This window comes from Rousettus aegyptiacus, unplaced genomic scaffold (genome assembly GCF_014176215.1).
Source record: "Rousettus aegyptiacus isolate mRouAeg1 unplaced genomic scaffold, mRouAeg1.p scaffold_m13_p_4, whole genome shotgun sequence".
Taxonomy (NCBI): Eukaryota; Metazoa; Chordata; class Mammalia; order Chiroptera; family Pteropodidae; genus Rousettus; species Rousettus aegyptiacus.
In genome coordinates this window covers 47,659,145-47,686,590 of record NW_023416307.1, presented here as the reverse complement: position 1 = coordinate 47,686,590, position 27,446 = coordinate 47,659,145, and the positions used below count along the sequence as shown (strand labels likewise).

At 36.4% G+C, this 27,446-nt stretch overlaps 1 protein-coding gene across 1 annotated transcript in view; it reads left to right on the top strand.

Moving 5' to 3' along the window:
- ATP13A5 (ATPase 13A5) overlaps window positions 1-27,446 on the top strand; it is a 97,836-nt gene that overhangs the window by 12,288 nt on the left and 58,102 nt on the right. Inside the window, exons 2-9 of the mRNA XM_016136245.2 lie at window positions 1,852-2,025; window positions 2,731-2,877; window positions 3,097-3,167; window positions 3,270-3,350; window positions 17,197-17,266; window positions 19,914-20,048; window positions 24,868-24,940; window positions 25,827-25,955. Of these exons, the coding sequence (XP_015991731.2) occupies window positions 1,852-2,025; window positions 2,731-2,877; window positions 3,097-3,167; window positions 3,270-3,350; window positions 17,197-17,266; window positions 19,914-20,048; window positions 24,868-24,940; window positions 25,827-25,955 (880 nt within the window). The remainder of the gene's footprint in view (window positions 1-1,851; window positions 2,026-2,730; window positions 2,878-3,096; window positions 3,168-3,269; window positions 3,351-17,196; window positions 17,267-19,913; window positions 20,049-24,867; window positions 24,941-25,826; window positions 25,956-27,446) is intronic.

The window sequence follows — 27,446 nt, the reverse complement described above, 5'->3', positions numbered from 1 at the left end:
GTCTAATAAAAGTATAAATAAGTGAATTTACAAATAAATAAACGAATAAAAACAAAACAGGTTTATAGAATCAGAGTAAATAGAAAGGAGACTCAACTGAAAATATGCTTGAAAGAAGAATAAACATGTTTCTAAGTTACATTTAAACTTCAGTATGAATAACTTCAAAATACAGTGGCTGCATTACTAAACTTAATGACCATTCCTCCTCAGGTGGGTGATATGTTGAGCTTTGGAAAGGAACTCTTACAATTGTAATTACTTTGCAGAGCTCTGAAAGAGACATTGTCACATTTGAGCATAACTACCCTGTAATCTCTTTGTAGAAGAGTGAATTGGGATTCCCTAGAGGTGAAATGACTTACCTAAGGTCACATAGCTGATAACTAGCAGAGCATGACTCAAATTTACATCTTTTCTTCTTAAGACTGTGACCTTTCTATGATGTTTAAGGATTACTTTCAACAACTGTTATTAAAATTTTGATCTACCACAGAGTTCTTTATTAGAAAAACATAATGAAAATAACCATATTGAAGATGAAAACTTTTGGAGGAAATTAAGCCAAGAGATTTCTTATAATATAACCGAAACTGGCATAAAATTTAGAAGATTCTATCATTTGAAAGTGCCATAGAAACTCAATAAAAGCCTATTTTCTTACAGAGCATATAGCTCTGTGATCTGGACACAGGAGTTTAGAATCACAGAAAAAAAAACCTAAAACAATAATAGTAAAACATAAAAAAAATAGTATGGTAATGATGTTATAATCAGCATCCCTCTGGGTCTTCCAAATACACTAAAAATCTAGTTGTTTTTTTTTTTTTTTTGAAAATATGACATGTAACATTGTGTGAATTTAAAGTATGTTACTTTGAAATATTTATATATTGTAATATGGTTACTGATGAAGAGATATTTATCACATTACTTATAGTACATATTATTATCTGTGTTCAATATACTGTATGTTAAGTCACTATGGTTATTTTAGTATTTGTTACAAGTTTGTACCCTTAGACATCGTCAAGCTTATTCCCCACCTCCCATCCCCTGATTACTACCATTTTATTTTCTAGAAGAATCTAGTTTTTGAAATTTAAAAAACAATATTGTGAAACTTCATTGTAGAAGATGGGAACTAGAAATTGGCTTTAAATAAACAAATATATTGTTTTTGGCTATTTGTTTTCCCCTAAAATCACATCTCAAGTCTATATTTAATTTACGACAAATATTAACTAACCCATATTAAAAGTAGAACTATTTCAGCATGTTACTTTCTGGGTAAATACCTTTAAGCCGTCTTTGAAAGTTTTCATGTTCACAGATAATCTCTTAATTTATCTCATCCTGCTGGTTAAGAAAGCAGTACACTTATTTATGCTTTCAATCCTTCTCAATCATGTTATTATAAAACAAAGCTGAATGTGAATAAAGCCAGATATATGTGTGGATCATAACTGTCATGATTTTATCATCTTCCTCCAATAAATTCACATTAACAACTTTTAAAAAACCTTGTACCTACAGAAAGTAAATCTAGTCGAAAATTTGAAGCATTTTATAAAAATCTGAGATGACTCTTAAGACTATTTATTTAGAATCAAATAAGTCTGCTCATTCCTTGCTCCTCCTGTCTAATGTTTTATTTCCATATGCCAGAGTAGTAAAATGAGTCCTTTTTTTATTCTATCAGCTGACAGCTGTAAGCAATTAATCTGATTCAACCAGCTAAAACCAGATTTCTCTCCCAACACCCCTGCATCAAAAGACTGTGTTTCTTAGAAAAAAATGATAACATTTATGAGAAAAAAAAAATAGAGTGATCTTTTATTTTCTCTCTAGGAGGTGTTTGGTTACCGGACTCAGAATCTACGCAGAGCCTTGTGCCTTACAGCATCTGTGCTGACCTGTGGGGTCCTTCCGCTGGTGTTCTACTGGAGGCCCCAGTGGAGGGTGTGGGCCAACTGTATTCCATGTCCCTTGCAAGAAGCAGATACTGTTTTGCTAAGGACAACGGTGCGTGCCCTTTTTTGTTGCATTTGTGACACAACCAACAACCAGCCAGTATTTCGGAGGGGAGACCTTCCTTTTATTTAAAGAGTTCTGTCCTCAAATAGGAGAGAGCAAAAACTATCCCTGCAATCTATTTGCTATCTTTTATTTTGACCCAGGGATAAAGGACATTTCCTCTATATCAGCCTGGGGAAATTTCTACTATGTCAGATTAATTGACATTGCTCTTGACCATTACACAAACAGTTGTTGTGTCAGTGTTATCACCCTTAGAGATGCAACATGGAAATGACTGTTCATTTTTTTTTAAATATGTGTTTTAAGAGAAATTGGACATTTCGAACATCTAGATATCATTTAAAAAAAAAAACAAAAATGATTTTCTGAAAATAAAGTTTCCTGCAAAGCATATATTTCTCTTTATTCCCTAGCACAGTGGTTCTCAAATTTTAATGCAAATCAAAATCACTTGGAGAGCTTTTTAAAAAACAGACAGACTGCTGGCCCTACTTTCAGAATTTCTGATTCAGTAGGTTTGGACTGGGGCTGAGAATTTAAATTTTTAGCAAGTTCTACTGTAACGCTGATATTCTTGTCTGCTGCCCAAACTTTGAGAACTGCTGTTTAAGACCTTGGCATGCATTTAGTTGATACAGTGACTTATTAAATAAAATTTCAGAATTCTATGGGTTGGATTGTCTTTTCTAGGATGAGTTTCAAAAATACATGAGGAAGAAAGTGATCTGCCTCTACTTATCCACACTAAAGTGTCCCGTAAGCAAGAACCTAGAAGAATCCCTTGTAGCTGACCACCGCTCTGTCATAAACCACGCCATATTGAAACCAGAATTAAAAGTAAGTGATTTTAAGGGTGCATTGTTATGATGTTTTTGCTAAAAAAGAGTAATGTGTTTTTTTGATGACAGTTTGAATATCACACTGCTGGATTGGGAATTGCAGCTATGAATTACAGAAAATGAGGGCTGCAAGGGGCCCTGCATTGAACAACCTTCACCTCCCCTGATAGTCTTTATTACATGAATGACATATGTCCTATTATCTTCATCATTGCAGGTACGATATATCCAAGTGCAGAAAATAAGGTATGTTTGGGACAACTTGGAGAAGAGATTTCAGAAAGTTGGGTAAGTCCAACTTTTTCTCAACACTACATCAAGCTATAAGAGAACACTGATTTGTTGAGTGCCATGAACTGAAGTGTGTTTCTTGTCCTGACCACATCCTAGGTTGCTGGAAGACAGCCACTCTTGCTATGACATCCATCACACATTTGGACTGGGACTGACTGGTGAAGAGCAGGAGGTCAGGTAGGGTTCACAGTAATCACTGAGTGAATTCTGCCAGCAGAAATTGAAATATCAAATGGCTTGTGATCAGTGAATTTTGGTATAATGCTTCATCAACTTCATATAATCCCAGTTCATTTACTGGCATCAGAGAGATATTCTGAATTATTCACATTACAGGCAAACTTATTAAAAAGACTAAAAGAACAATGCAATCAAATAACATTTGATCTTTTCTTTTAGGATTGTTGAACAGTCTTCTCTGTGTTGTCTTTTTTATTTTTGCCTCAAAAAAACTTGAGTCATTTCATGAACATCAACTTCTTAATCCTCCAAATCCTCAGAGACAAAGACAGAATTATGATTGGATTTTACTTTACAGAAAAGCCCTGCATATGAGTGGTTTTTTAAATTAAATTTATTGGGTTGACATTGGGTAAAACAATTATATTAGTTTCAAGTGTACAATTCAATAATACATCATTTGTATATTGCATTGTGTGTTTACCACCCAATCTCGAATCTTCTGTCACCATGTATTTAACCCTTTTTACCCTTAACTACCTCCTCTTCTTCCTCCTTTTCCTCTGGTAACTACTAAGCTGAATTTTTGTTTGTTTGTCTTGTTCATTTGCTGCTTTCAGTTTTATATCCCATGTATAAATGAAATCATGATTCTCAACCTTTTCTGTCTGACTTATTTCACTTAGCATGATTATCTCAAAATTCATCCATGTTGCCACAGATGGCAGTATTTCATCTTTTCTTATGACTGAGTAATATTCCATTGTATATATGTACCCCATCCTCCTTATCCAATCATCTGTCAAAGGACACTTCAGTTGTTTTTATGTCTTAGCTACTGTAAATAATGCTGCAATGAACATCGTGGTACATATATCTTTATGGATAAATGTTTTTAAATATTTTGGGTAGGTGCCCAGAAGAGTGATTCCTGGGTTACATGATAATTCTATACTTAATTTTTTGAGGAAACTCTATCCTGTTTTCCATAGTGGCTGTACCAATTTACAAACTCATCAGCAGTGTATGAGGGTTCCTTTTCCCCTACAACCTCTCTAACACTTGTTATTATCTTGTTCATAATAGCCATTTTTACAGGTGAGGTGGTATCTCATTGTGGTTTTGATTTGCATTTTCCTAATAGCTAGTGAAATTGAGCATCTTTTAATATTTCTGTATGTCTTTTTGAAAGAATTTTCTGTTCCGATCCTCTCTGCCATTTTTTAATTGGATTGTTTGACTTTTTTTGTTGAGTTGTATGAGTTCTTTATATATTTTGATATTAGCCCCTTATCAAAGGTGTTGTTTGCAAGTATCTTCTCCCATTCAGTTGTTTGCCTCTTTGTTTTGCTTTTTTTTTTTTTTTTTTTTTTGCTGTGCAGAAGCTTTTTAGTTTGATATAATCCCATTCATTTACTTTTGCTTTTACTTTCCTTGCTTTTGAGGTCAAATTCATAAAATTCTCTCTAAATTCGAGGTCCATGAATTTAATATCTGTGTTTTCTTCTTTGCAATTTATTGTTTCAGATCTTATGTTTAGGTCTTTGATCCATTTTTAACTAATTTTGATGTATGGTGACAGAGAGCAGTTTAGTTTAATTCTTTTGCATGTGGCTTTCTAATTTCCCAGAGCCATTTATTAAAGAGGCTTTCTTTTTTTCTATTGTATGTTTTTGGCTCCTTTGCTGAAAATTATTTGCTAATATATGTATAGGTTTATTTCTGGACTGTTCATTCTTTTCTATGGATCTTTGTGTCTGTTTTACTTCCAATACCATGCTGTTTTGATTATTGTTGCCTTGTAGTATAATTTGAAGTCAAGGGTGCTACCTCAGCCTTGTTCTTTTCTCTCAGAATTACTGTGGCTATTTGAGGTCTTTTGGGATTCCATACAAATCTGATGACTTTTTATTCTTTAAAAAATACCATTGAGATTTTTATGGGGTTTGCATTAAATCTGTAGATTGCTTTGGGTAATATGTATGGCTGTTTTAACTATGTTGATTCTTCCAATCAATGAACACGGGATATATTTCTGTTTCTTTGTGTCTTCTTCAATTTATTTTAACAATATCTTGTAGTTTTCAATGTATAGGTCTTTCACATTCTTCGTTAAGTTTATTCCTAGGTATTTTATTATTTTGTTGCAACTGCAGAAAAAATTGTTTTCTTTTTATTATTTTCTTTTCTGAAAGTTTGTTTTTTGTATATAGGAATATAATGGAATTTGTAAGTTGATTTTTGTATCTGCAACTTTACTGTATTTGTTATTGCTTCTAATAGCTTTTTGGTGGAGTTTATAGGGTTTTCTATATAAAGAATCATGTAATCTGCAAAAAGTGAGAATTCGACTTCTTCATTCCCAATTTGGGTGCCTTTTCTTTCTTTCTTTTGCCTGATTGTGTTACCAACACTTAGATGTCTGTATTATATGAGCCCAGGTTCTTAAATCCCCCATGAAAGATTTTCATGGAGGTCCAATGCTCAGAGAAGAAAGACAGAAGGTGGAGAGTAGCAGGCAGAAGTGATTTTATTAAGTAAAGCAAGGGAAGTAAAGTAAACTTGGGATAAGTCTAAGTGGGCAGCTCAATAGAGAATCGAATGCACTGAGAAGTTGTGGGCAATGGGGTTTCTTTGTTCTCCTTTGTCCCTCCTGCCACAAATGACATGAATTCCTTGTGCCTCTCCTTAACCTTCCCATTTCTGGCCTGAGAAAACAAGGGAGTGTCCTGAAGTCATCAGATCTCTTATTTTGTGCATTTTATTGTCCTTCTCCATCTGGCTCTTATCTACCTATCCTCCTACACTGCCAATTGCTTTAGCTAGGACTTCCAATACTATATTGAACACGAATAATGAGAGCGGGCATCCTTCTCTTGTTCCTGATTTTAGAGAAAAAGCTTTCAGTGTTTCAAAATTAAGTATATTAGCTGAAAGCTTGTTGTATATGGCCTTTATTATGTTGAGGTATTTCCCTTCTACACCAGTTTATTAAGTGTTTTAAGTATAAATGGGTGCTGTATCTTGTCGAATGCTTTATCTGCATCTAATGATATGATTTTATGATTTTTATCCTTTGTTTTGTTTCTGTGGTTTATTACTTTGACTAATTTGCATATGTTGGACCATCCTTGTGCCCCTGAATGAACCTCACTTAATGATGATGCATGATCATTTTAATGTATTGTTGTATTTGATTTGCATCTGCATTTATCAGATATATTAGTCTGTAGTTTTCTTTTTTGTGTTATCCTTACCAGATATTGATATCAGTATAATGTTGGCCTCATAAAATGTGTTAGAAAGTATTGCCTCTTCTTCAGTTTTTTGGAAGAGTTTGAGAAGGAAGGTATTAAATCATCTTTGAATGTTTGGTAGAATTCACTACTAAAGCTATCTATTCCTGGACTTCTCCTTTTGGGGAGGTTTATGATGATTGTTTCAATTCCTTACTGTTGATCAGTCTATTTAGATTTTTCAATTCTCCATGATTCAGTCTAGGAAGATTGTGTATTTCTAAGAATTCATCTATTTCCTCTAGGCTATCTAATTTGGTGGCATATAGTCTTTCATAGTATTCTTGTATGATGCTTTGTATTTCTGTGGTATCTGTCTTAATTTCTCTTTCACTTCTGATTTTGTTTATTTGTGTCTTTTCTCTTTTTTCCTTTGTGATTCTAGCCAGATGTTTGTCAACTTTATTGATCCTCAAAGAACCAGCTCTTTGTTGCTTTATTTTTTCTATTGTCTTTTTGTTCTCAATTTTATTTAATTCTGCTTTCATTTTTATTTCCTTCCTTTTGCTGCCTTTGGGCTTCATTTGTTCTTCTCTTTCCAGTTCTTTAAGTTGTAATATTAGGTTTTTTGGGGGGGGATTTTTCTTGTTTCTTGAGAGAGGCCTGTAATGATATAAACTTTCCTCTTATTACCACTTTGCTGTATCCAAAAAGTTTTGTATTTTTATTCTCATTTGTTTCTATGTATTTTTTAATCTCCCCTTTTATTTCTCCTTTGGCCCACTCTTTCTTTAGTAGCATTTTGGTTAATCCTCACACATTTGTGGTTTTTCCCACTTTCTTTTCACACTTGATTTCTAGTTTCAAAGCATTGTGGTCGGATAATATGCTTGGGATTATTTAAATCTTTTTAAATATGTCAAGGCTAGTTTTGTCTCCTAACATAACTATTCTTGAGAATGTTTTATGTGCACTAGAGGAGAATGTATAATCTGGTGTTTGAGGATGACAGGTTCTGTAAGTGTTGATTATTTTCAATTGGTCTAATGCATCATTAAGGCTCATATTTCCTACAGATGTCAATGAAGTGTTTAGGTCCCCTACTATAATTGTGTTTTTGCCAGTTGCTCCCTTTAGTTCTGTTAGTAGTTGCTTTAAGTATTTTGGTGCTTCCTGATTGAGAGCATATATTGATATGTGTTATGTCTTCTTGCTGTATTATCTTCTTTATAATTATGAAATGTTTACCTTTGTCTCTTGTAACTCTTTTATGCTGAAGTCTATTTCATCGGATACAAGTATGGCTATATCTGTTTATCTATGGATGGCATTTACTTGGAGTATCATTTTTCCACTCTTTCACTTTAAGTCTAAATTTGTCCTTGAAGCTGAGATGTCTCTTAAAGATAGCATAGAGTCGATTTTTGGTTTTTGATCTAATGTGCAGTTCTGTGCCTTTTTATTGGTGAGTTTAGTTTATTTATATTTAGGGTGATTATTGATGAGATTTTCCTATAGCCATTTTATCTTTTATTTTCTGGTAGCTCGGTATCTCCACTGTTTCTTTGCCCTTGTGTTTCTATCTGTTATTTCAGTTTGGTAGTATTTTATGTTTTTTCCTTCTATTCCTTTTTGTTATATGTTTCTGAACTTTTTTTGTCTTGTTATCATTGAGTTTATGTAAAAGAAAGTTTTATACATACAGTAGTCCTTTTTCTACTGTGCATGTCTTAACTCCATCCCCCTTTGCAGATTCAGATCTTTTTTCCTTCTCCTTTTCTGTTTTTGTTATATCAAATTTTCCTTATTTATGTTGTGAGTTCATTTCTGAATTGCAGTAGCTATTTTTTTCTTTTAAAATGTTTTTATTTTGACCTTTAATCATTATGTAATATTTAAATTTATAATACCCTGTTTTTAATAAGGGTTGCAATTTCTTCTTTCTGTCTGTCCAGTAGTCAATTAACTCATAGTTTTGTATTTTTTTGTCCTTTTATATCAGATAGAATGCTCCCCTTCAGTATTTCCTGTAATGCAAGCCTTGTGGTGAAAAATTCCCTTGGCTTCTGCATGTCTGAAATGATCTTTATTTCTCCTTCATATCTAAAGGAGACCTTTGCTGGATATATTATTTTTGGCTGGTAATTTCCCTCTTTCAATAGTTCGAATATTTGATTTTTTTCCTTCTTAGCTTATAAAGTTTCTGCTGAAAAGTCCAATGATAATCTGATGGGTTTTCCTTTACAGGCTACTGTCTTCTTTTCCTTGGCTGCCTTGAGAATTCTTTCTTTGTCATTAATTTTTGACAGTTTTCACATAATGCATCTTGGAGAAAGCATTTTTGGACTCAGATAATCAGATGTTCTGTTTGATTCTTGGATTCGAGAATCCAGTTCTTTCCATGGGCTTGGAAAATTCTCATTGACTATTTTAATAGGCTCTCTGTTCCCCTCCCTCTCTCTCTTCCCTGCTTATACTCAGTCTTATATTGCTTTTTCTGATGGTGTCAGATAGTTCTTATAAAGTTCTTTTTTTTCCTTCACTCTCGAGTCTCTCCCTTCTTCTGTTTGTGTTATTTCCAGGTTTCTGTCTTTGACATCACTAATTCTTTCATCCATCTGATCAGCTCTGTTTCCTAAGCATTACTATCTTATTCTTCATCTCTTTTATCAACTTCGTCAACTCCAGAATTTCTATTTGGTTCTTTTTTAAAGTTTCAATCTCTTTTGTAAAGCATTCTTTTTGTTCATTGATTTTTACTTCTGAGTTCATTAAACTGCCTATCCGAATTTTCTTAAATCATGTTGAGTTTTTTCAGAACTGCAATCTTGACCTCTCTGTCATTTAAATCACATATTCCCATGACTTTAAGTTTATTTTCTGGAGATATTTCATTTTCTTTCTGAGCTGCTTTCTTACTTTCATTGTTCATAGTATTTGATGGATTATTTCTCCTCCTAGGCATTTATGGGAATGAACTCTGCTTTTGAAAAATTTTTATTATCAAGTGATGCTTCTTTAGATAAAAAGTTGAAGGGAGCACAGCTACCCGAGCCTCCCTGACCTCTGCTGGGAGAAAAAAAAATCTTTATATTCCCTGGATAGGGGAAGAGAGTGACGGGGAGGAATCCTGTGAACAGGTCGCCTCGGTACTGACACTCCACCTTCATGAGAGAATGTGGTGGGCAATGGGTTTCTGAGCCCCTGAAGTCCCCGCGTTTCCCCAGAGGCCAGATGCAGCGCTGCGCTGCCTGAGGTATCCCAGGTGCCTATGCTGGGATCAGCCTCCATGGATGGGGGCAGGGTTGGCTGGGAGAGGCTGCCGGTGTGTTTGTGGCTTGTTCCCCTCTAAGTAATGGTAACTGCTGGACCTCAACTGCCTCACCTCTGTACCTCTACCCCTGTCACTGGGATTAGCCGCAGTGTGTTCCTTCTTCTAAGGAGCTGTCTCTTCAGTTCTAGGGGCTGTAGATATTCTGCTTCTACAATTACTGCTACAGTTTCTTCTGGGGACCACTGCTAGCTCTAGAAGGGTATGGGGAAACGAGCTTTGGGAGGGTAGGTGGAGGTGGACAAGCTCCATGGCTTCTTTTTTTGCCTGGCAGTGATGACTGCTAGGACACAGCTGTCACATTTCTGTATTCTAGTCTCTGCCTTGATAGATTGCTGGATTCAGTAGTGTTATATGCTGATCACTAAGGCAGGAATGCCCTGCATACAGAGAATGTGTGCGGCAACCTCATACTTCCCCTCTCTCCTAGTCCTGTGAGCTCTAGGCAGTACTCCTGGCACCCGTCTCTGCTCTTCCCCCTTCCCCCCTCCCATGTTTACCCCAATTTTCCCACTTTCAGATATTTCAATGCACAGATCTTTTAGAAGTATTTATGTGTTAGGCTGAGAATCCTTTGTTGGATTATGGCTGTTCAACTTATTGTCCTTTCAAGGGTAGAGATCAAGGGGACCCCTCATGTTGCCATGCTTCTGATGTCACTGAGATGAGGACTTTGTTTGTTCAGTTAGGTATGTTATTCACCACTGTATTTCCAGCACCTAGGACAGTGAATGATTCATGGTAGAAGCTCAACAGATGTTTGTGGAATGCATGAATAAATAAATGCATTTATGGATTTATTAACTAAATGCTTTTAATATGCCAGGCACTTTGCAAGACACTAGGGATCTCAGGATAAATAACTTATTCATTGTCCATAAATAAGACATTCTGACTAGTGGGAAAAAGACACAATTGTGAGAATGATGTCTTTAGAGGCACATAGGTTAGAAAATAATAATATAATACTAGAACCATAGGAAATGCTTATGCTGCTCGTGACCTCACAGTAATCAAGAGTCCCTGCTTCCATCCATATTTTGAAGTGTTGAATTCTGGTGAATCTTAAAGAAAACCACAGCAAGCTGTTCCTAGTCTTAATAAGAAGCCTCATTTCTTGCCCAATTGTAGGGACACTATCTGCTTGATCTTCCTCATGATGAGGCAGAAAGCACTTATTCTCAAGCTAAGAAAGAAACTGGTACCTAAAATACAGATTCTTGGGCTTCACTCCCACAATTCTGATTTAGTAGGTAGGAGCTATTGATTGTGGTGAAAGAAGAAATTGCATTTTTAGCAAGCACTCTTACAATTCTTATGCATGCTGTCTGAAAATTACTGATCTGTTGTTATTTTTAAGTTTTCTCTCTGCCTGAACGCTATGAAAAATAAAGCAGGCATCTAGACTATAATATGGCAAAATGCTTTAGAAATGGTATTATATAAGATATCAGATGCAATGACTTAATATATTGGAATACAAAAAGTTTTCAAAGTCATTAAAAACATATTGGTTTAATAACATCAAATAAAAGACTTTAAAAGATCTAGGCCATTTTGGAAATCAAGTTGATAAACGTAGATAAAGTCTGTCTAAGAAAGGTTTCCCATCAGTGTAGCCGCCTCATGTTTGTCCTTATTTATCAAGTGCCAGACTTTAATAAGCATCATACATAATTAAATTTAAATATGGTCCCCACAATAAAGAACTTGACAATCTAATAAACAAGACAGAGTATAATTTCCCAAATATGAAGAATAGAGGAGCTAATCTACTTATAAACATGTAGATACATTTTATTATATGAGCATATCTACTTGGAGGCTAAAGACAAGAAATAGAATGTGGAACATGTCCCCCTTAATTTTTCCCCTCATTTTTTTTATTTTTAGTGAAAGACTAAGACTTTTTTAAAAATGTGATTGATTGACTGGTTGAGTGATATTAACTTTGTTGAACTTGCTTGAAAAGTAAGAGCACAATATGAGAAATAAAGAAAGGGGATACACAAAAGTCACTGATGACGAAAAGTCACAGAGTTTAAAAACGATCTTCCCTTTAGGCTTCCTAGTGGCCAGCCAAAGAGGGAAAATACTCAGGTTTATATAGTTTTCACTTTGCCACAGCAAAAAGCAAATTACGACATCAGGAGAGATAATTTTGCAGAAGTGTCAGAAGGCGTAAGAAAGAAAGGAGAGATAATTTTGCAGAAGTGTCAGAAGGCGTCAGAAAGAAAGGAAGAAAATTATTTCAGGAAGTTCTCTGCTCCTAGCTTCACTCATTCATGAATTCGATGCAATTTTCTCTCTTTTAACCTGTCTTAGACAGGTCTGCGGACACTTGAGGTAATTATCTTATCTGATGGAAACAAGACCAGATGGAAAAAGCACACCTACCTTATCCCCCACCCATCCAATAGTCTTCTTATTATGACAGCTTTTAAGTTGCGCATCTCTTCATCTTCTTTTTACTCAGCTCACCTTCTTCTTGCTCCTGAAAACAGAAGGGTAACTTTCTGGCAGCAGCCATAACAGTCACCTCAAAAGAGGGTTAGCTCCAGACCAATTACTTTGTTGGTAACTTTCTGGCAGCAGCCATAACAGTCACCTCAAAAGAGGGTTAGCTCCAGACCAATTACTTTGTTGGAACAAAAAAAAAAAAAACCTTGATAGGGAGAATTTACCAATGTCTATAATGGGACTACTTCAACCATGGCTAATTTCAAGTCACTGATGTGACATCACTAAACATGGAACTCAGAAAAGATGTTCACAATTGGCTTAGTGATTCTGCAAGGCCAACCTTACTTGTAAACATTTTTCATAGTGCTGAGCAAAAAGGCATGCCTGTTAGTACCAGAGGAAAGAAATTCCATCATTGCTCATCTCCAAGCTGGTGGATGCTGTTCCAGGAGAAGAGAGACATTGAAACAGAGAGAAAGAAGAAGCGAGAAGGAGGCAGGAGAGAAACAGAGAGATTAGGGCTGCCATAGACTCTATTCTCTTACTCCTAGGTCTTGGGAGCTAAAATCGGAAAAGAAAGCATGCTTATATACCTTGACCTTTATCCATTTTGAAAGCCCCATCCCCAGAATATAGTCTAAATGTAGACACTTGCCCATCAGGTCAGTTCTTTGGGAAGCAGCAAGGAAGTATTGGTTGAAGTACAGGAGAGAGGTTTCCTCATTTTTTTTTTTGGAGGCCAGTGAGATTGTCTCAATTGTTACTATTTAGTTTGAAGTTAATGTCACTTAAAAATTTGACAATTTGCAAAGAGAACTTAATAAAAATTGAACAAACTACTGAGATCAACATTCTCTTTTTAATAAATTGAATTTGTCAGGCCCAATGGTTTATAGGTCTGGGTCCATTTTAATTATAAAATCTCTTAACTTCAATATCTTGTTTTAGAACAAAGCCCTATGGTGACACCAGTAAACCTAAGTCCTGGGTCTTCCTGGTGAAATCCTGGCAGGGATTTCTCCACCCCTATCTTTACTCCATGCCCTCCTGGTTCTCTGCTTTCCAGAGCTGCATTCTTGAGAATGGTCTGGGCGCTTGCCCAAAAATGCTGACCAGAAGCTCCTCACTTGAGCCTGACTTTCTCTTAGGCATCTAGAAACGAGCTTCAGAAAGTGAAAGAAATGTATAGGTCACATATAAGGATTAATGTAAAAAACTAAAATGACTTTTATGTCATTTGTAAAATGGAGCTTCTCTGTGTAAATGTTTTATTAAAATATAGAAGCAGGTTTAATCACTACTCAAGTAGAGGTTCCCCCTGCTCCCAGAAAGCAATTTCTCAAAACATGTTATCTTATTATTATTATTTTTCTAATGGAAGGACTCTTAAGACCAACATACTTGTTATGCTATACAACCGCACCCAATCAAAACAATTGGATGCTATATGCTATACAACTATGATTTCTTGGGTCTTCTTTCCTTTATAAAGCAGAAGAGTCATGAGAGAGTGAAGGACTAGCTAGCAGAAATGCCTGAGAGCTTTTTAAAACTCTGTAAGTCTGTTCCCTAAAATTTCCAAAGTTCACAGAGGTGGGTCCTGCCAGATTCCCTGGCTTAGCATTAGCTGTTTGGAAAACTAGAAGTCTCCTTCCCACTCTATTGGTGGCTTATCAGAATAGAAGCAGAATGGTCATGTATAGTTTGAAATAGCTCCCTGGTGGTTCTGATATGGTCTTCCTGGTTCCTTGAGCACCATTCTAGTATTCATCGTGTGGAGCCTAAAGTGTACACAACATATTCTCAACAATTACTTGGTGAATAAATTGATAAATGAATGAATGAATGAATGAATAAATGATCAAATTGAAAAAACATAGAACACCTCCAAAAAAAGTATTACTAGTCATTTACATTTGGTTTTTCAGAAATAAATACATTCCAGTATATTTACTAGTTACAGGCAACTCTCAAGTCCAGCTCACAGCCAGTACAAAAATTCTCTTACAACTTCCCTGTTAAAAATTCTTCAGTCTGTATTGGAGCTGGACTTTCTACCTCCAAAGCAACTATTCTCATAAATAATAATTCTAAATATTAAACAAATCTATTTAGTTTTATTCAGCCTATTTAGTTCTACGAGGCCACCTGAAATAATTCTATGGCCGTCTTCTCCTGCCAGCTCATCCGATGTTTAAGGTCAGGGCATGTAATCTATCTCCTTTGTTCCTTGAAACTTTCCTCAGGGGACCCAGCTTCAAGTCTCATATTGCTTCTGGTTGCTTAGCCATTTGTCAATGTCCCTGAAAGTTCTGCTTGGCTTGTGCTGAGATTGAGATGAGCACACACTCTCTAAACACACAATATTTTTGGCAGGAGATAGTGAAAAAGATGAGGCAGCAAGGGGTATGCTCGGCTGTGATTCAAACATGGCCCAGATGAACCCTAAAGAGGATCATTGATGGGCAAGTATTAATTAGCTGGGTCTCAGTCCTCAGGGGCGCCGAGCTGCTCCCCCTTGCCAAGTATGAGAAACCATCTCACTACACAGGGAACGTGGAAGAACATCAGACACTTGGCTTGCTCCTTCCTGTCTCAACTGATTTTCTATGGCATGCGTGTTGTAGTTCTGTAAACTGAATTTTCAGCCTTGTTAGGGGAGGGAGTATTCTAGACGTGGGTCACAAAGGGCTTCACCGAGTAAGTCCAATATTTAGGGAATATTCTCTGTGTCAGACACTGTGACCCTAGATGCTAGAAAAACAGAGTCGAAAAGCTTACTCCATCTCTGACCATTAAAGAAGGGCTAGGAAATTTGAGGAGAAAGATGTGTAACTATATATAACAATACAAGGATGTATATGCTATCACTAAGAGAAAAAAATATATATTGTTTAGAGGAGAGAAAAATATAGTTAATTCTGCCTATGGGAAGACTTCAAAGATAGTTACTCCTTATTGAGAACTTGTCATATCTTAGGCACTTGTGCTAAATGCTTTACATATTTATCTCAAACGTTACTGATAGCAATTTTGTTAGGCATGTATTATCAAACCCATTTCATAGATAAGGAACCAAGCTTTACTCCTAATTCATCTATTTATTCATTAACAAATAATTCTTGAATGCATTACATGTATTGAGCCCTGTTTTAGGCATGCAGGACCTGTCGGTGTCCTCGAGAAGCTTATGTTACAGTAGAGGATACAGTCTATCGTTTGCATGCTTATTAGCAGGTAACAAGATGTAATTTTTAGATTATTGAATACACTTTAAAGAAAAACAAGATAGTTAAGGAGATAAAGAGAATCTGAGTTGGGAGCTGGGATAGCTATTTTAAACAGAATTATTAGTGAAGGCTCCAATAAGATGATATTTGAACAGAGACCTGAGTGAAATGGAGTGAGCCACATAAAGATATGGGGCTTAGCTGGATTCAGACTCAGGTCTGTTAAATCTCAAAGTTTTCAAACCATCATCTCTATTGTCAGATTGGCTCTCAAAGGGTGAGAAGGTATTTACAAAGTAAGGAATGTGGGAAGGGCATTCTAAGCAGAGAGAGAAAGAGGGGAGAGATAGGACCAAGTTCTGATCCTTGGCTAATAACAGGTTATTTCTTTGGGTCTTGGAAAAGAGTCTGAGCAACCAAAATGACTTGAGTTATAGTTCCTTCTCAGTATGAAGTTTAGGGACATGCTGTTTGATATCTCTGCTTCCAAATATCCCTGAACCTCAGTGTTTTCATGGCATGGAGTCAGAAAACTTTGGTTGGAGTTCTCTCTGACCGTTGCAAGTAATATTGTACTTGGAAAGGAAAAAGTATGTCTTAGAAATCAGATAAACTTGGGCTCACTCCTTCTTTTACCTTAGATCAGATTTTCACCACTGGTACTTAACTGGAGCAGAATGAGAAGTGGAGTCACAAAGACGTTGGTACGGAGCCTGGCTCTGCTCTTTCTAGCTCTGAGACTGAAAAAATTACTTAATTTTTCTCAGCTTCAATTGTTTTTACAATAAAGCTGTTAATACGAAATCTCAAAGGAATAATTCAATGATTAAAGGAGATAATGTGTATAAAAAGGCTAACCAGTTTCTGACACTATTATCTCTGCTTAAAAGTTATGTTGTCATGATTAATATTAGATTCAGGCACCTTTGGCAAAACATGCATACTGAATGTTTTTTCCCTTTGGCAAAATGGGGATATTAGCCTTTCTCTTTGGATTATTTTGAGGATCAAATGAGAGAATCTTTTGCAAGAACTTGATAGATTATAAAATGCTATACAAAATGAGGGCTTCTTTTTTGTAATGTACATGTGTGTAGATTTACAAGATGTTAGCCATGAAGACCATATGTGATCCTTTAGTTTGTTGGCTCACTCATTTGTGTGTTCATTGAGTGCATATACTAAGGGCCTATTCTTGGTGCTGGAGATACCAAGGTAAGATAGAAATGACCTCTAACCTTAAGATCAAAGTAGAACGTGTGAGCATTCTAGGAATATCTTCATATCTGTGCCTTTTTAGCTATTCTTAGCTAAATTATTTTTCGTTTAACTTGGAATGCCTAACTTCATTTTGGCTCTTGAGTTATACTAAGAATATTTTTTAACCAAAATAACAGCTTTGTGCATCATGCACTGACTTTCATTTTAAAAATGTATTAGTATTTTAGGATTTGCACATTAATTTTTAATTAAAAACACAAAATCCCTAAAGGGTAGAGAAGTGACTTCTGCTTAGTTTGGCCTATATTCACTTGTTAATGAGTTTGGAGGTATGACACTAACAGATGATCGATCTCCTACAGAAGATTAGTATGCGGGCCCAATGCCATTGAGGTTGAAATCCAGCCCATATGGAAGCTGCTTGTTAAACAGGTAACTAATTGTTTGCTTTTCTTTTTGGAAAAAAAAAATTAACTCCCATCTTTTACTGTTTACCAGTCAGGGGAATCTTAAACACCACACGGACACTTTGATGTGAACAAAATCTGTTTCATATAGCTTCTTTTTGTTATTTCCCTGCTGCCTTTAGTTTATGCTTTTCCTATCTATTAAGGTTTTCTTTTTCAAAGAAATATATATATATGTTTTTGTTTTTGTTTCAGAATTTCTAACTGCTCTTTTTTAATAATCACTTGTTTTAAATTCAAAATCACTTTGAAGATCTCTTCCCAGTGTGAAGGAAGAGTCCTGTTTCATAATCTCTTGTTTGTTTTCATAAATTTTTGATGGCAGTTGTGGTAGAGGGTCAATGTTATGATGTCTATGATCTCTTTGAGGAATTTTGACATAATATTTCATTTTTTTATACTTCTCTACTATGGCCATTTTCTTGAAAATGACTTGTTAGTAGGGTTTTTTTTTTTTTTAAGAATATTTTCCTTATATGCATTGAAGTTTATTTTGGTAAACTCACCTACAGTGGAATCCTCCCCAACCCCTGACATTTTTCTCTGTCTTTCTGTGCTCACTGTTCCTCTTTGATGGCACTGCATTTGCCTCTTACTGGTCCCCTTTGGTCCTCAGTTCAGAACTAAGAACTATACTGGAAGTTTGGGTTCTGTCCCTTGGGGTTCTGTCAGATGCAGGTCCTGAGTCAGCTTCAGGCTTAGCCAAGTACAAAGGTGTACCATGGGCTCTGTTCTCTCTTACTCCACCCTCCGCTGGTGAACCACTGATTGTTGTAACTTTTCTTAGCCTCTGCTCTCGGGTAGGGAAACCCCACTGCTACCCCTATCTTCCTTTGCAAGCTTGAGTTTTGTTCTCTGCTATTTATGTGCCACTTGTGTCTTACTCCACCTAGAAATGAGCTTCTATCTGTCTCTCTCCAGTCCTCATCTGAGACCCAGCAGGCTGATCACATTAGTCTCCACTCAATGCTGCATGTTTCTGGTCTATTTGTAATCTGCAAAGATGTTCATTTCATTTTTGAACATAGTCATATCTTTTATAAAATAAAATTTTTATTAGAATTTTTTTCTTAGATAAATAGGAAAATTGAGTGGAAGGTACAGAGATTTCCAATATACCCCATGTCTCCACATATGCACAGTCTCTGCCACTATGGGAAAGCAGGATGCTTTTTAAACCTCTTATTCAAGTACATTTTCTAATTGCCACCTCTCCCAGGTGTCATTGATGTATTCCGAAAGAAGTGCTAATATTTTCTGGTGGCTATATATCAGAATTTTGTAGGAAAATAGCAAGTAAAACTATTTTTTTTTCACATTTGGTTTCAAAAAATATTGAATAAGGCAACTTCATTAATTATAATGGTGTTGTTTTTTCTACAAGAAGTGTTTAACCAATTTTCTACTGAGTTTGTAAAAATTGAAAATCGTATTATCATTAGTGCTTAATATACAATTAAAGTATTTTATGACAAGCCAACAGAAGAGCTATAATTTTTAAGAAAAACATAGTTCAATGGAAATAATAAGAAATATGTGTTAAGGAACAAAACCTTTTTCATGTACAGCATATATCTAAGCATTTAAGAAACTCTTAGGATATAGCTTATTAGATTATTAACCAAATGTTAGTTTATTTTTAGGACCAAAGTAGAAGTTTATTTAATATATTAGAGAATTATAGAAAGTAGAGGTAAGGAAGAATGGCACTGGTTTTCGGTAACAGTCCATCTAATTTATAATCAACATAAAGAGTATTTCACCAAGAAAAGAATCCTTGCTTTTTCCAGACGGGCTCTTTAACTCTTGCTGCTATGTACACCGCATGACCTTCTCTAGCTCCACTTCCTCAGGTTGCCCTCTCCGCTGTCATTGTTAATAGTGAAGTCAGCAGGGCCGACATGGGGGAAATGAGGAAATAAAAGCAGTTGAAGGTATTACCAAGTGTATACCTGCATGAATGACCAGCTTTGGGGCTGGTGATACATTGTGCTGTGATTTTCACTGAAGACTTGGGTAAGACCTTTCTCTTCACTATTTCTCCTTATTCAAGGGAAGGTCTATGCTGACTTGTCTGGCTCTCAGAGGATCTTGCTAAGACCTGTGACATAAGAGTATTTAAATAAATATGTTTAAATAACCTGGATTAAAGGATCTTTAATTTCCATTGTACAACTTGACTAATTCTATAGCATGTGATTACATGAAAAAGAAAAAAAAGCCTGCAATAAAAATGTTCAAAGTTGTTTCGATTGAAGTCTTTTTTTGAAAAGAGACTGAATCATAGTTTTTTCCACATGTAAATCTATTCAAAAGGATAAATTGTTGGATTTTGTTATTGGTAACAAATCTTTGAAAATTCAAAATAAACAGAAATAATCAATTTATGGCCATGACTCTGAGTGCTTAAAATAATTTTGCTTTCACAATATGACATTTTATGTGCTTGACATTGTCTCCACCAAAATTAATGGAGTTCTAAGTGCATTCTTAAATATTAAACGTTGTTGCATGTTGTAAAAAATGGAAAATGCCATTCTATAAAAAATGACATCTTCTTGACAGCTACTAAGGTCCATGCAAGTGACCTAGATGCTCTTTTGTACCTGCAGGTTTTAAATCCATTCTACGTGTTCCAAGCCTTTACCTTAACGTTGTGGCTGTCTCAAGGTTACATAGACTACTCTGTGGCCATCATCGTTTTGTCTGTTATCTCCATTGTCTTAAGTGTGTATGATTTGCGACAGGTAAGAGTTAAAGTACAGTTGAATTCTATTTAGCTCCTGACTGCATAAGAAGCAAAACCTATGAAATTTTCATTGACAACAAGGAGTTGTTTTATTAGGCATATGTCATAACAAAGAAAAAAGCAAGGGCTTACTAAATGTGAGATCTCAGGAGGGGGCCTTCAGGAATACTAGGTAGATTTAAATGTCTTTGCAAACTCTGATTATCAACTGAAGGCTATGTCGAATACTATATTTAGAAGCATTTTGAGGCTGTGTCTGAACATAATGGGCAAGAATGTTGTGATGGATTAATGAAGCCAGACGTAGATTTTAGAAGAATGAGTGGCAGCATCTTAACCATGTGTTTTATTAGTCAAGACTGCAGTGACAGAAACCCAACCTGAGCATAATCAAGCCACTCAGATAAGCCACTTCAGGGCCATTTTTACTGTAGGCATATTGGATCCAGGTACAATACTCAAACAATGATTAGGAATTTATTTCTCTTTTTCTCTTAACCCTGCTTTACCAGAGTGCTACTCAAAGTATGGTCTGTGGACTTGTGCTAGTCTGCAAACTATTCATTATCTGTCTGATTCAATAATTATGGCTGAACTTAGGAGTAGACTTTTGAAATTTTTAAAAAATAATGTAATTTTGCCCCAACATTCAAGCATGTGTTCATTTTTCTAGAAATTATAGTTCAAGAAATAATGTTTTACTATATGTGTTCTTTACACGCAGATAGAAGCATTCCATATAGAGGCAAAGATGGTCATAGCAGTCTCCTGTATATACTCCTTTCAGGGCCTATGATCTCAGGTGAAGAGAGAATTTCTCTTTACTAATGTCTATATCAACATCACACACACACACACACACACACACACACACACACACACACACACACCCCTGGGTGGGTGAACTGGAAGGTGGCAGTGCCCACATGCTTTCATCTGCCTCCAAACCCTCTTTCTTTGAGCTCTTCAAATTCAGTATTTCAACCTATGTTCTTTCATATTACACAATCAGAAAAGATTTTTAAGAGCGTCACATCTCCTTTTACTTCTGAGGCCCCTCTTAGGCTGTCCTGCTAATTCCTGTGTGATGCAAACCCTTCTCATTGGTGATAGGAAGTTCATTGTTTATAACCAACCTCTCCTTCTCTCTTACCATCATCATTCATCTTATAGCCATTTAAAATCTTCCTTGATTAAAAAAATGTCTTATAAATGGCATAACAATAATTCTGAAAGAGCATTTACATGAATATTACTCACAACTTCATAGCCCTGCTAAGTCTTAGATTCCTATAGCATCTTTCTAGAAAATGTTCTACTACTTCACTTAAGATTCATCTGACTGAATCATAAGGCAACCCAGAAGAGAATATCTAACTGTATTTGTTGTATGTTTTTGAAAACTTGCCCGTAGTATTAGCTTTTTATACATTACAAATGATGGTACTTGTGTCAACCTGTCATCTCTGTTGAACTATTGAAACCATCTAGTCTCAAACTTTAGTCTTCATCTAGAGAGAAAGAAACTAAGATAGAGGGAGATTGTTCCAGATTATAAAGTGGATTTGTGACAGAATCAGGGCTTCTGGCTCCTCATAAAAAGAAATTCTACTGTATGTACAATATTTCCTCAGCAGAAGCCCTTTTCAAAGTATCACCATAGGTGGGGGTGAAGTCAAACATAAGATAAGTTCTAGCTGCCGGCAGAGTCACGCTGCACAGAGACAACTAACCTTGCCTAAGCCAGGAAACACCTTGTGTAGTCCCTTTCTAGTAAGTTTGACGCAGGTTCGAGTGCAAACCTTGACACTCAACTATATTTCCATTGAACTGTGTTGCACACTCCATTGCCGGCTGCACCGGTGGCTGCTAGAAATAGCACTGAGAGTATCTGGCTCACAGTGCTTTGTTCATGACTGAACCAGGCCCAAGAGACACCTGAGTTAATGCCCTCATTACTCATCTCTGGAGAAAATCCAGCCACAGCAAACATAAGAATGTACAGCAACAGATGTGGAATAATAACACTATGCAAATTAGTCTTGGAAACGGATTCTGGTCCCACTAAACAGGGACTGGAGAACTGGAGGGTGCCTAATGAAAATCAGGCTGTGAGCTTCAAAATCATGGCAAACAACACAGCACTTGCTTTCTCCTAGCTGTTTGGTTGTCATAGAAACCTGTGTTTGTAGAGTTTCTGAGTACATTAGCTCAAAAAGGATGCTTAAATTATCCTATTCCAGTGTTGTTGGGAGGAGTAGAATAATTCAGTTCTATTAAATAAATAATTGCTGAGGGCCTACTATGTGACAGACTTCAGAGGATACATGGATAGAGCCGTAGTCCTTTCTTTGAACCACTTGACTTGCAAGGGAGATCTGACAAGAAAGCAGATAGCTATAATGGAATGTGATCAGTACACGAATACAGGTGGGAACACAGAGAGCAGAACAATTCATTCCTTTTGGGGATGTTAGAGACTTATGCAGTGGAAGTGACATTTGAGCAGAGCTTTATGTGAAGGATTAGAAAGAATTTGCTAGTAAAAAAACTGTGGTGAACATTCTAAGGAACAGCATGAGCAAAGGCATGGAAGCATGGCAGGTTACCAGGATTCTAAGTCCGATGATCAAATCCATAATGAATTTTAAGAATTACAGTCAAGCATTATTAACTCATACTTCACCATTTCCAAATGTGTTGATTATCGTCCTCTTCAGCCAGATTGAAGTTATCATGACATTGACTAAAAGAGTTTGCTAAGCAAGAAAATAAAAAAAAAAATTGTAAGGAAAGATGCTTGCCTTCTTAAAGAAAAAGCTGTTTATAAGCACTTCAGGAGAACATATTTATCAACAGAAAAGACTTTAGAGTCAAATAAACCTAGGTTTGATTGTTGATCTTAATACTTAGTAAGTAAATGATTGTGGGCAAGTTGCTTTAACATTTTCAAGGTCTGATTTTTTGTTTGTTTGTTTGTTTGTCTGTTATGTTATGTTATATATACCTTGGAGATAATAAAATTTCATTATAGGATCGCTTTAAGGATTAAAAAATTAAGCAGTATATTCTAAGTGCCTACAGTAGTGCTTGATATATAGTAGTCACTTAACATTCTAAACTGTTTGAAAAAAAGAATAATAATTTGAGTCATTTATATACCCTGAGTATTTCTTCTATGAAGCCTTGGGGGTTTTGAATGAATCTCTGATATACAAAATAAATCAGTATAATGCTATTTTAGAGTTTGAGGGGATCTTGAAAGTGATGCAATTCAATGTCATCTTTTTACAGAGGAAACAACTTATAAGGTGAAATTTCTTATATAAGGTACATAGCTGGCTAGTGGATGCGCCTGATTCGCACCTCGGGAATCCTGATGGCATCTAGTGTACTTGCCATCAAATGCTGCTGACTTTCTCACTGTTATCCATCATTAAAATGGATCCCCCAACAGGCAAGCCTTATGGAGTCAAGTTAGGGCAATGAATATATGCCTAACAGTAATATCACTTCTTCCACTCAATTGGTCCAAATGATTGAAAGTTAGCTTTTCATGCAAAACTGAAGTAGACAATGAATCTTTCTGTATAAATATTAACACAGAATTCATTATGTTCTCTCAAGAGGAAAGTTGCATAATTGTGTGTAATGCTTGTCTTAGCCTGGTGACATTTGTACCGTTAGAAATCATTCACAGAATAGATAAAAATAATCTACTCTAACATCTAAAAGGAAAAGTTTTACATTTGAATTAGGTTAAGCTCTGTTTAAATACTGTTGACAGCATTCAGACCTCTTCTACTTAGATGTATCTAAGTAACTGACATGGTACAAAGATGGGTAGTGCCTTCCAGCATGCCTTCTAACATCCCACTCTCTCCAGCCTATGGTTCCCCCTACAGATGGTGTGGAGAACTGTGTGGACAACACCCCCTTTCACTTCTGCCTTTCTGTCTCCTGAGTTATCCCAGGAAATGCTGCCTTCACTTCTCCAGGCTGCTTCCATTTCCTCTGCTTTGCACAGGATGATATCTCAGTGAACTTTTCCTCAAGCAAATCTTTCCAGCTTATTTACTCAGACAACTGTTGTCCTAACCACAGCTTTCTTATTAATCATTAACACTCTTTGAGCTCTTACCATAGTAATGAGTACTATCTAAAGGAATAAGTAAGGTTAGAATTAACTAACTAAAATAACCTTATAAAGGTTATCTCCTCTTTAAGATGAATAAATGGAGTTAAACAGACTAAATATCTCATAAGTAGCAGCATCAGGATTCCAACAGAGCAGGGTGACTCAACTCTACAGTCTTACCCGATATGAAAATCCACCAGTTCATAAAGGAGAAGATGGTTGCTCTACATGTAATCAAAACACAACCCAAATATTCACAGGTTCTTACAGCAAAAAGCCACTTACAAATCACATTCAACTTTGTTGTTTTACAGGTGGGGAAACAGAGGCACAGAAGGGGAAGTAACTGGTTTGTGATCTCATTCTTCCCCAATCTAACCATGCATCCTGCAGAAGTGAAGTTTCCATGTTTTAGTTTAGGTCCTTGGGAAAAGTGCCTGTGTATTATTTACCCTGGGACTGAAATACTGTTAAACTAAAGAACATATTTGCTGCTGCAAATAGGGGGTTGAATGTAGTAGGGGTTGTGCAGGGAAGAAGAAACATCAAAAGTTGAACTTGGGTTTTTGCCTAGGATCAGTTTGGCTGTTAGAGCAGATTCGGCATTTATTGTATTGAGATCATGTGGTTTTCAGGTTATAAACTATCTAATATTTAAACACTGACTTTCAATTGGTAGCAATCAGTTAAGCTGCACAACCTTGTGGAGGACCACAACAAAGTCCAGGTTGTGATCATCGTAAAAGGCAAAGGTAAGTGATATGTGTTCTGCTGTCTTCAAAATCCTGATATTTCAGGGTGGAATTGGTCTCATTTGTTATTAATTATTAATCAAGGAGGAAAATGTCTCTGATTGAACCCAGGACTGAGGCTAAGGTGAGGCAAACGAGGCATCTGAGATGTAGAATTTAAGAAGGCAAAGTGATGCAAATGCTGACCCGCACCTGTAGGACCCTGAGAGGGAGTGCCTTTTTAACTTTTGTACCCTAGGTACCCTAGCATGACCCACCCTCTTCCCAGCTCTGATTAAATCATTACTACCTGATGTCTGGGTTACTTCAAATTTCCTCTGCCCTCCACGTTTTACTCACGTAAATGTTCTGGGCAAGCCCTTTTAAGGCTTTTTGACTTCCCTAACTATCAGACCCTGCATCATACATTTTGATCTGTTATCCAGAACCTAGGCCTGAAAGAGGCTTGTAAATGGCTGGCTGGACACTCAATATTTGTTCTGACTTAGTCTAGGGGGGTGGGAGGTGGTCATGGCTCTCTGTGAGGGGTGAGGAGCTGCACCCCAGGTGTCTGGAGGATTTACAGCAGGCCCCAGTCCAAGGACAGAGTATGCTACAAGGTGTCGAGAACCCAGCCAAAGAGAGAAAGCAACGGCAAAGGGGAAATCCTCTGTGGACCAATGCCCTAGAGTATCTTCTGTAGGCTCAGCTAATCCTTTGCCATGGCCCAGGAATCAATGATCTGATCCTGGTTCCTGGGAATCTGTGATTCAGTGGAAAGGGGCTGGAACAGGTGAGCATGCAGGGTAGTTCTTGCCAACTGGTTGATATGAGTTTCCAGTCTCTTTCATTTTTAAATAAAAACAGGAAAAGTTCAGCTAGTCATGGAAATCTTGCTGTTGTGTAGGTTTGCAGGAGCTGGAGTCTCGTCTTTTGGTTCCTGGAGACATCCTCATTCTTCCAGGAAAACTGTCATTGCCATGTGATGCTGTTCTGATTGATGGAAGCTGTGTGGTGAATGAAGGCATGCTCACAGGTGTGCAGTTGTCATGGAGCTTCTTCTTTCCTGCCCAACATCTAGGACAATTGTTAGCAAAACAGATCAACATACACTTACATGTTTTATACCAGGCCTATGCTAAGGTATTGAGAGATAGGTGAGGGAGACAAAATATATGAAAATGGGAAACATTTTTCAATATAAGAATCAATCACAATAAATAGAAGAGAAGAGAAGTCTAATACAATATGTGATTAAGTAATTGCCTGATGGTAGGGGTGAGTAGGGTACTTCGGGTTCCGAGTAGGGCAAGAACACTACACTGTTTGATATATGATCTCTTCGTAAATATGATAATGGTTTATACATCTATCCAACAGAACATAACCTAAACCCACCAACTCTCACAGTTGGCAGGGTGTGGAGATTTTATCCATCTCTGCTCTCTATAGATGGAAACCTGAGCCCCAAGTTTCATTGGGAAGGAGACTGAGCTGAACTTTTGGGAAAGGCAGTATAACAGTTCTGTTCTTTAGAGTCACATAGATAATCTCACAGAGCAGAAAGCCAGTTTTCTAGTTATGGTTTAAACTGTTCTTATTCTCATTTGTATTTTGTAAAGTTCACTTGAATTTGTGTAATTAATAAGACAGTATTTGCAAAATATTCTTTAGGCAAAAAAAAAAAAATGCACAGGACATGGTAATGAGAGAAGAAGAGACTATACAGCAACACAAAAATATAAACTGTCTTTTATGCTTACAAATTGTTGCATTTTTCTGTTTCCAAATTGGTAAAGACAGGAAAACGCACGCACAGACACACACACACACACACACACACACTCACACACATATACACACAATCTTCTTAACATCACCTAAATGTAAAGAGAGTCATTATCTATTCCTAAATTGTTCAATACAAGCAGATTTCATGTTAAAAATGGATCTTCTTAATTTAAAACTGAGGTAAGAAAATGTGGTAAACATAAATATGCCCAGTATAATTACAAAATACCCTTTTAATGTGCTAAAATCTAGCTTCTTTAAATGGTAGTGCTGAGGATTTGCATCCTGATCATGTTTTTCAAGCAGAATGTTGCCATAGTACCCAGTGTACAAACCTCAAGCTCAAGAACTGTCCTCCTCACTAAAAGGCAATGACTGTCTCACATTTCCCAGCAGCCTGCCAATGAAGAATGGCTTCTCTCATTGGTGACAGAGAGCATGGCTGTGAAAAGACAAGAGAGGACAGACAGCAGTACTGACTTCCCTGGGTCTACTGACTGGGCTACACAGTCCTTGCCTTGATTCCAAGGAATACTCAGAGAGTTCCAGAGGAGTAGAAATGGTAAACAATGCTGCCTTCAAACGAGTGTGCAAAACTGACCTAAAACAACCTTAAGTGGTAAATGACTTTTCTTAGGGTCTGTTTTTGAAAAAATACAGTCATCAATATTAATATCTGTATAACCCAAGTACTGAAAAAATTCAATTTTAAGGTCAGATGCATAAAACAGAAATA